Source organism: Mastigoproctus giganteus, chromosome 11, assembly GCF_048544385.1.
Source record: "Mastigoproctus giganteus isolate SK-2022 chromosome 11, ASM4854438v1, whole genome shotgun sequence".
In the NCBI taxonomy this organism is placed as follows: domain Eukaryota; kingdom Metazoa; phylum Arthropoda; class Arachnida; order Uropygi; family Thelyphonidae; genus Mastigoproctus; species Mastigoproctus giganteus.
The window spans coordinates 90,174,397-90,185,234 of NC_143585.1; the positions used below are offsets into that span (position 1 = coordinate 90,174,397).

Genomic DNA, 10,838 nt, shown 5'->3' on the forward strand with positions numbered 1-10,838 from the left:
ACAATACGCCATGAGCTACTCTTGCAGCCCGTCTGCACTGCTCAGAGAACTTCATATCTGCCTGCACAACCACCCCCAAGTCCCTTTCATTCTCTACCACTGTCAGTGTAGTACCACAGAGTTAATACGTTGCTCTGGGGTTGCTGTTTCCCATGTGTAGTACTTTACATTTGTCAATTTTAAACTTCATTTGCCACCTCTCAGCCCATCTGCTCAACCTTTCCAGATCCTGTTGCAGCAGCATAGTGTCAGTAGTGTCCTTGACAACCCTGCCAACCTTTGTATCGTCTGCAAACTTGGACATTAAGCTTGATATACCATCATCAATATCATTTATAAATACAGAAAACAATAATGGACCCAACACTGAGCCCTGAGGGACTCCACTAATAACATTAGTCCACGATGAGCAGTGTCCATTGATTACCACTCTCTGTCTTCTCCCCCTCAACCATCCCTTTATCCATAGCAGCAATTTGCCTCCAATGTCACACTGCTCCAATTTGTGTAGTAGTCTTCCATGTGCAACAGTATCAAAAGCCTTTCTAAGATCCAAGTATATAATATCAAAGCTATTCCCTGCATCCAGTTCTTTTGTGACTGCATCATAGTATCCAATCAAATTGGTCAGGCAAGACTTCCCCTTATCAAAACCATGCTGTGTCCGAGCTATAACTGAAGTCTTGTCTAAATGATCCTGCAGTGCTTCTTTAACCAGTGCCTCCATTAATTTTCCTGGAACAGAAGTTAAGCTCACAGGTCTATAATTACTTGTGTCAGCCTTTGATCCCCTAGAGGCGCCTCCGTAGCCAGGTGGGAAGGAGCAGCAGTGAGTAGCACACGCTTCTTGATTAGACCGGGGTTCGAGCCCGTCACCACCAAATACGGAGGATGCGGAAAGGTCAGGAATGACCACCGCATGTTCACGGAGCAATATGGCCTTAGTTGCTAATGCTCCTAAAAAACAAACAACATCGAATCCTTTGATCCTCCTTTGTGAATTGGGGTCATATTTGCACATTTCCAGTCTATGGGTACCTCCCCTGAGTCCAAGGAAGCTCTCATAATTATGCAGTATTCCAGACATTTTGCTTAACCATTGTTTTATACAATATGATAATCACTGCATTTGCTAGATTGGCAAAGCTTCTGACATCATTGACAGAATATTATTTGCTCTGACAGCCTGTCTGCACTGCTCAAAGAACTTTGTTAGGACAATAACATTATTCCTAGATCTTTTTCTTATCACTTACTCTCATTAATGTCATTAAGATTAAAGAAGCTATCAGCATTTTTAATCTTTGTCTGTTTGTCTTTCTTAGACATTAAATCTGAAATACCTACATTGTTATCATTAATAAATATTAAAAACAGTATGGAACCCCAATACCAAACCATCTGGTACCCTACTCATAATATTAATTCATGGAGAGCTGTGGACATTTATAGCTACCTTTTGCTTTCTTCACCATGGTTAGGCACATTTTGGCCTTGTTCCATAAAGCCTACAAACAAACAGCAACCTTTTGCTTCATAACTCTTAACCATCTCTTTATTCATAGTAACTTCTCTCTAATGCCACATAGCTCTTTTAACTGTCTTTAACTTCTTAGGAAGTCCTGGAGGGCCTAATTATTCAGCTCGATCACCTTACACCACTGTATTTTTCTTGTGTATTAATTGTCGTTGAATCGAAATCCTTGGCATGGTTTTGCAGATTGCAGTGCACTTAATGCTACTTTCAGGTTTAGCTAATTTGTGCCTAACCATCAAACATATTCCACTATCTATCACTGATTACTTCCATTCCAATTTCAAGGTAATTTCATTGGGGATAGAAACTTAGTTGACTTTATTAGGCTACTAATAATAGTCTACCATTATTACTTAATAGTAATACTACTACTATTATACTACTATAATTACTTACTACTTAATAGTCTACTGCATACAGTGTGATTCACTACCAGTGTGACAAACTTGCTGGAGGTGTAGGGGGCACAAAGACGAATCGGAATCATATAGCATTGCAGGGTCCGAAATGCCTTCGTCATGCGGTAGAGGACGTTAAACGGGAGGTCGCGTGAACAGCGATCCTGCTGGAAGTCAGCATTTGTGAATCAGTTCCCGAGGCAGTAGGATGGACGAGTATTCAAATGTTGAATTGGCCAACATGCACCTCGCGTATGGAGATGCAGACTGTAACGGGCGTGCTGCTCTGTGCTTGTACCAGGAACGTTTCACGCACAGGCGTGCTCCTCACTCTAAGATTTTTGCCCGTGTGCACAGAAGGTTACGTGAGACTGGTTGTTTCATGAAAGGTACCATGAATCGAGAGCGAACAACGAGGACACCAGACAATGAGGAGAATGTCCTACGTCTTGCAGAAGGCAATCAGAGTACTCGAGCGATAGGCCAACGATTGGGTATTTCCCAATCCACTGTATGGAGGATACTGTCAACAAACCAAATGAGTTCATACCATCTGCAACACGTCCAATCATTGGAGCCTGCAGACTATCCACTCCGGAGGACTTTTGCTACTTGGTTTCTTCAACAGAAACGGTTCGCAAATGCTGACTTCCAGCGGGATCGCTGTTCACGCGACCTCCCGTTCAACGTCCTCTACCACATGACGAAAGCATTTCGGACCCTGCAATGCTATGTGATTTCGATTCGTCTTTGTGCCCCCTACACCTCCTGCAAGTTTGTTGCACTGGTAGTGAATCACACTGTGTATATGTATGTATATGTATATATATGTATATATATATATATATATATATATATTCACTACATATATATTCACCACATATATATTCACCAGATTTCTAGAGCAGAGTATATTCTTTCCTTGTATTAACACTTTCTACCTTTATTGGCAATAACCATATAAAGATATAGTTTATTTTTTCTTTCTGGCTTTTTCTTTTCTTTTTTTTTTTTTTTTTTCTCTCTGAGAAACTGTTAGTCTGTTCAAATCCATCCTATTATGGAATGTTGTTCCCATATTTAAGGAAGTACAGTCGAACCTCTATATAACGAAATCAATCATTCCCTTGAAAAAATTCTTTATACAGAAATTTCTTTATAAAGAAATGTGACCTTTTCATCGATGAAAAATACTGTAAATTCAGAAATATAGTAAAAGATGGGAAAGAAGCTGGAATTAATAAATTTTATAAAATTTTCAAACAATTTATTAATACATACATGGGTGCCTCCATAGCCAGCTGGGCAGGAGCAGCAGTGCATAGCACACGCTTCTTGATTAGACTTGGGTTCGAGCCCATGACCACCAAATACGGAGGATGTGGAAAGGTCAGGGAATGACCATCGCTTATGCCTGGAGCAATATGGCCTTAGTTGCTAATGCTCCTAAAAACCAAAATAACAATAACAACAATACATACATATTAAAAAAATGACTACTTACATGATGTTCACAGTATATATTAGTACACTTTTAAGAATTATGTCGTAAAATATTTGGTTATTTAATTGAGTATTTAAGCCTTAAACACTCAGATATATTTTCTGTTACATTTTCTTCCCACTGAAGACCTCAGCGCAAAGTTTCAAATGTTGCCAACATTTGTATGGAAGGTTTAATATTGCCCTCATTTTCATCCAGCTCATTGTCTATATTGTCAGTAGTTCTTTAAATACGATCCAAAATGTTAGTCACTCGGATATTCAGCTACTATGACATCATTATCAACTCCTAAAAATTCGTCAAGAACAATTTCTCCACTGATCAAACCTTGCTTGGAACTCTTCCAAAGATTGCTCAATATCTTATAGTAGTTCATCCCTCTCATCTCTGTTAATTAGCATTTTAGCAAAACCTGCTTTTGCAAAACAATTCTTAATCGTTGTTTCCCCCACCTTGACTCCACACTTTTGCCAACTCTGATATGCACATTCACAAATCTATAGGTTGGTTGGTTTCTATTCTCAGTATAATTTTTTTCAGTGTGCGTGCACCTTTGGTAGTGCATTTTCAAATTCTTGATAATGCCCTGGTCCATTGGCTGCAGTTAAGACAAATTATTCAGAAGGAAGAAAACAAGCTTCACACTTATAAGTTTCGAAATCACCAAGTGAAGGTGGGTAAGGGCAGTTATCGACAATCAACACGATTTTTCTGGTGGCGCCTCCGTAGCCAGGTGGGAAGGAGCAGTAGTGCGTAGCACACGCTTCTTGATTAGACCGGGGTTCGAGCCCGTCACCACCAAATACGAAGGATGCGGAAAGGTCAAGGGAATGACCACCGCATATTCCCAGAGCAATATGGCCTTAGTTGCTAATGCTCCTAAAAACCAAATAACAAACAAACAACAATTTTTCTGTTTTCTTTCATCTTTCTATTGAAATTTAAACGCCACTGCTCAGAAATTTCTCTTGTCATTCAACGTTTTTTGTTGTAATTGTAGTCCAACTCTAACGACTTTACTCCTTTGAAACATCAGGGTTGTTTACTTTTGTGCCTATTACCAAAAGCTTCATATTTGCAACCAAAAGTGTAATTCTCTCCTTACTATTTTTACCACCTAAACATTTATCACCTTTAAAAGTCAGTGTCTTGTCTGGAAGACACTTCATCCAGTGTCTTGTTCGGCAAACATTTAAAATATAGAACTGTTTCATCAACGTTGAATATGTCTTTGTACTCATAGTCCTCCATAATTTTTTTTCAAAATTATTTCTATCCAATGGGTATGTGTAGTCTTCTTTGATTGCAACTCCACTTTCATCAGAAATAACTTTTTCAAGTAAGCTGTGACACTTTAAATTTGTCCAGACAAACAGCTTGGAATGTTTTGTGCCCCAGAAAAGATGGCCTTTTCTTTCATTAATAGCACTGATATTGGCATGTTTTGGTCTCGAATCAACTTCATCCACTTAAAAACTGTTTCATCTACATCTTCCCAATTTATGTAATCCCTCAGATATAGTTCACCCTGTTCTAGCCCAAATAAGAAGCATATTACTATAAATTGAAGAATGCCATCAACTGGTCACCTTCTGTTGGATTCCAACACATTCCTGCATTTTGGGCAATGAACTGGCTGATAAAACTGCAAAAAATCCAACTACCTTAGACTTAACTAATATCCCTGTTCTGCCATCAGACTATCCATTAACCATTCAGGCTGCAGGCCTGTCAGAATGGGCAGCAATATGGCACTCTCAGACTAATAATAAACGCTTTCAATTTAAACATGATCCGAAAATTTGGCAGTCCAGTGTCTTCACATTAAGATGAGAAGTAGTAGTCCTTTCAAGGGCAAAAATAGGTCATACTTATCCGACCCACCTTTATTTACTCACGGGATGAACCACCACAGTGTCCACTTTGTAATATAAATCTGACTATTAAACACATTCTCACTGACTGCCCCTACTATAAAGAAGACAGAATTTCAACCCAGCTATTCCTGGTTAATCTTGATAAACCAATAACTTTGGAGAATCTCATTGGAGCCAATGCAAATATTTCCAAATTTTTAAACTTCCTTAAGCAAACTGGACTTTTTAATCAATTTTGACTTTACGAAACTTTCATATTTTTATACAATAAGTGGATAGGTGCATATAGCCAGAGTAGCTTATGGGCCATCAAAAACAGGGTTTTTCAGAATGGTTGACACACTACTGGCAGGGACATCAAATTTTAAAGTGATTTCTTGTTTTTTTAACGCTGCAATTTACATTATTAAGTAGGGCTCACAATACCAGTATTTTTAATTTATGAAACTGGAATACCAGTATTCCATCCCCCCCTCATTTTTCTTAATAAATTTCTATGACAATTAGGTGCAATAAAATAAGGAAAAAAAACAAGTAATTACTTGAATTTATGTTTTAAATCAAACTTTTATTACAATAATAAATATTCTAATAAAAAAATATTAAACATACAGTTATTCTAAACCCAAAAAAATATACATATTGAAACTGCAAATTTGGATGTCTAAGCATCCACACTACCTGTCCGAATAAAGTGAGCTCTTAAGAAACATAAGCAATCAATATTGTTATCATTTAAACTGGATCTAATTTTGGTACATTAATTAGCGGCAGAAAACGTCCTTTTGGATTCTGTGCTGGTTGGTGCTATTGTACTGAGATAGTTGTAGACGAGTTGCAGTTTATTCCCCTCCCCTTATTCCCTTATCTTCAAAAAATCTTATTTTCTTTTTTACTTTTTATGGCACTATATCTATATTAACGAAAGAAAGGGATTGACGTTTAAGCTTGGTGAAGAAACCAAATCTAAGATGTGGGGGTTATTTATTAATATTTATTTCCCTGTACCTAATGGCCTCCATAGCCAAGTGGTCAGGAGCGGGAGTGCAGTAGCACATGCTCTTTGAGTAGACCGGGGTTCAAGCCCCTGACTGCTGAATACGGTCGATCTGCCAACCCGCACTGGACCAGCATGGCAGATTATGGTCCACTTCCCTCAGCATGAATTGTTGGGGAGGCTTCCATCCTGCAGTGGGTTGATAATGGCTGCACTTTACCTTTTACCTTAGTATTGCCGAGAGTGGCCATTGTTATGATTTTCGTACAGCAGCTCCCCTCAAGCACTAAGACCCACAAGCTACCTGACTGCATTAAAAAATCAGAATTTGCAGGAGCTGAGGGATTTTCCCATAGTTTCTCATGAGCAATGAAACAAATATTATAAAACAAGTCATTTATCATACAAAACTACTTAAAAGTATATACATAATTGGTATTCATTTACATCTAATCTGTTCATTTTTCTCATTTAATCTGTTAATACATGCTATAATTTCTATAAAAGTTCTCTCAATTAACAAAATATCAACTCTCTCTCTCTCTCTCTCTCTCTCTCTCTCTCTCTCTCTCTCTCTCTCTCTCTCTCTCTCTCTCTCTCTCTCTCTACAGCAGCGAACACTAAACTAATTCAATCTTAATCACTTCCTCATATTTCTCTTAATCAGCAATATCAATTCTCTTCACAACAGCAATCCATAAGCTGACTTAATACTAACAATTCCATATATATCTATCTCTCAATTTAGCAATATCAATTTTCGTTACAACTTCAACCAATAAACCAACTCAATACTAAACATTTCTGTAAATTTCTCATAATCTCTTCAACTTCATCCTTACTTTAAAATAATTACAGTTTTATGTAAGCACCCTTTTAAATAAAACATAGTTCAGAGGACTTACCTTCTCTTTCACAGTGGGATTCCTTCCACGGAGTGCAGTGAAGTCTTTCTTCTTAGTTGAATTCTGCCATATAGCTCTTCCAGTACTGTCTTATTTCGGGAACAGTTTTCTGTTAATACTGAAGAAAATTACCACAGCAGTAGTAGAAGCCAGGACACTATCTGCCTGGCTTGTTTCTCTGCTTCCAGATTAACTTCTATCACAGGAACATGCCTGGCGGAACTATTCACTATATAGTGGGACACTCCTAGAACTGGACCCCAAACTGAACCCAGAACTACCACTGCAAGTCTGCAACTCCTCCGAACAACAACCACAACCCACTCTTTTGGCACGAGAGCCTTATTTATTTCCTTTTCATTTACGTATCTCCGCCTATCTAATTTAAACCTGACCCAATCATGGTGTTATTCTTTAAATTCTTCTTCACTCTTTTTCCTTTGGTGGGAAAAACCGAATGTTTTTCCCACACGACGAAACTCTTTCATCTTTTACCTCTAGATCACCTGCCGACAATACATTTGAACTGCTCCATACCGATGCCCTTTCCTAAAATGCACTAAGTGCCTCAAGTAGTGGTGTAATAGAGGGATTAAACTATTGTTCGGAAGCTTTTAATTTTAACCCTTCCACACCTGCCATGGCATTGTTTACCATATTTCTTAAGTGCCCTACCAGGCCTACTCCCACTAATGAAAATATTTCTGTAATGATATTTTCATTATTCCTTAAGTACTTTACTTCTACACACACTATACTTACTAAGAGAAATATATTTGTAAGATTTTTGTCTTAGTTTCATGACGTTTCTAGGTTTCTGTTGCACATACTGTAATATCAATGATTTTTTGTTGTCAATTTTATAACTTTATGTGAATAAATCAAAACAATTATTTTTTAAATTAGTACCGTAAAACCAATCAGTATTTCAAATCCTGAAAAAAAAAATGACTGGAATCTCGGTATTATAAGCCCTACTATTAAGCACTTTCACTTTTTCACACTGCACTCTAAGAGGATTTCCTCTTAGACACTGTAAGATTACTTGCACAGCATTTAAAACAAAACTGAAATTAGGGACCACTTGTAGCTACCATGTAAACAGAGACAGGTGAAATTTAGTGAAAGTGTGGATGACTCATTTCTTCCAAACGACAGATGAATTTCCGAGATAAAGGAAAATCGCTCTATACTAATTCTCTAATAGGATGCTTACGGTAGAAAATAGGTTGACTAATGCCTGTGTCGGGAATATGCCTTAATCTTTGCCAGTGGTTGTACAGCTGACCAGTGGGACTTTTCAGCATAGTAGTGTATAAGTTGTATAGGTTTTACTTCGTTTTAGCCATTGCTGACCCACTGCTGGCAAATGCCTCTCACAAGCTTCTATCTTTTTCTATCCCACACCATGGTTGGCCAGTTTCCTCCTGCAGGGTTTTACAGTCACCATTAAATTGTAAAGTGTTTTAGCTCTTAATTTGTGGAATTAAAGCCTTTAGCTATTAAAAGTTAAAGGGATTAATGCTTAATCCTTTTAGCTCTTAATTCATGCTTTCTACAGCATCAGCTCTATTGCCTAAAGGCCAGAAGTGCAAACAATGCTTACCAGGTCTCTCGAAATCAGTTCGTTATATGGAAATTTTCTTCATTATATGGAAACTATTTCCAATATAATGACCAGGGGGAAATCAAAAAAGTTCGCTACATAGAAAATTTCACTATATAGAAATTCATTAAAGGGAGGTCCGACTTAATTACAAAAATCTTTATAGAAACTCTTTAATTCTATCCAGAAGACAGAATTCACATTAATTAATGATCTCTCTCATACAAACTTAGTTCATTTCTTTTATCACACATGGATTTTGTTTGTGCTGCTGGTTTTTTCTGCACATATTCTCATGGCCATTTTCTTATGAATTGTACTGTTTACTTTAACCCCATGAGAATACGTATGTTGTTGAGCCAGCATCCATTCAGAGTTCAACTTCAGACTCACTAAATTAATTCATTCTCTCTCTCTCTCTCTCTCTCTCTCTCTCTCTCTCTCTCTCTCACACACACACACACACACACTAAGTTTTGCCACATGTTCAGAGTTGCATTAAAAGGGTAAGTTAATTATTATTTTAAATTATTTTCCATGGTTAAATGGTTATGCAATGAAAATGTATGGTAAACTACTAAATTCAGTTTTGAGAAAGTATAAAATTTTATTAGCTACAGTAATAATGGAATCTTAAATATATTGAATGATTATTTCACCAGATAGTATTCAGTTTTATTTTGTGTTAAGAAGGGCTTATTTTATTCAAATATAACAGTTTGTTTAAAATCCATTTCTTTATATTCAAAAATATTTATCACTAGGCTATATTAATCTTAGGTTGCCCTTCATTAAAAGATTATGGAGCACCAGGAATTCAGCTGCAGAATTCACATGAAATGTCAGAGTTAGAAGAGATAACAAATCAAATATTTGAAGACCTTCTTAAAGGAAAATCACAGTTTCAGTTTGATGAATTGGGGGTTATAGATCTGGATCATTCTGTGCAGGTATAGAACTAATTTGTTCTGGTAATTTTGCTAAGGCTGAATATATAAATATAATTTAAAAATACCCAGTTAGTCATTAAATAACTGGTCCACTATTTGAAGTTTTCTCATTCATCAAATAATTTTTTTTTTAAAACTTTAACCTATGCATCTACCATTTTTAAAAGATCTTTGTGTAACTGAGCTTAAACTACTGAGTTTCTACATTTTTTTTTTTTTTTTTTTTGTTATTTTTTATATTATCAATAATAATATTCAGTTAGCTGTAAAGTTTTTCTCAACAAAATTCTCATCAATACTAAAGGATACATGTGCTACTGTCGATTTCTTCCTTAATTTTACATTACATAGTGTGTCCTACCCTTCTAGTTAGAGGACATGTTATTTAACATGTGCTAATTCAAGCCTTTTTAATTACTTCAACTCCATTCTATCGTGCCTCTTAGGCTGACTGATGATGCAGTGTGAGAAAGCCAATGATGCATTTATCTTCCCCACATTTATTGTTTTATTATAATTTTTATTTTGCATGTTTTGCTTAATGTTGGGGTAATTGGATAAATATTTGCAATATTAATTTGCCAATGGCTGTAGACAGCTGACCAGCGGGACTTTTCGGTATAGTGTATAAGTTGTATAGGTTTTACTTCTTTTTAGCCATTGCTGACCTACTGCTGGCAATTGCCTCTCGCACACTCCTTTTTCAAGGAAGTGGAAAGTGAAATTATTATTTTACATAACGTTACATAAAGATTTTTTAAAAAAAAATCTTTAAAGTTTTAAAAAAAACCTATTTCATGAATGAGATAGAATAATTTCAAATATATTAACAAGCAATTCACAAGGTAAATTTACATACTTCAGGTTAATCTCTAATTAATAATATCAATTTAAAAATATATTGTTATTTTTCCCCTTTACAAAATCAGTTATTCTATAGTAAAATCCTATTCTATAACCCAATGAAAATAGTTTCTACACGTGCTGCAAAAAATTATGAATCTGAATATTTAAAAAAAAAAAAAAAAAAAAAAAATACAATGTTAACTACTTTTTACTTTATA

General features: G+C 36.2%; 1 protein-coding gene across 1 annotated transcript in view; it reads left to right on the forward strand.

Moving 5' to 3' along the window:
• The window catches only part of LOC150078245 (regulator of G protein signaling loco-like), a 311,630-nt gene extending 301,850 nt beyond the window's left edge, over positions 1-9,780 (forward strand). The window contains 1 exon segment of the mRNA XM_090384508.1: positions 9,605-9,780. Coding sequence (XP_090240634.1) covers positions 9,605-9,780 — 176 coding nt within the window.
• Positions 9,781-10,838: the final 1,058 nt, after the last annotated feature.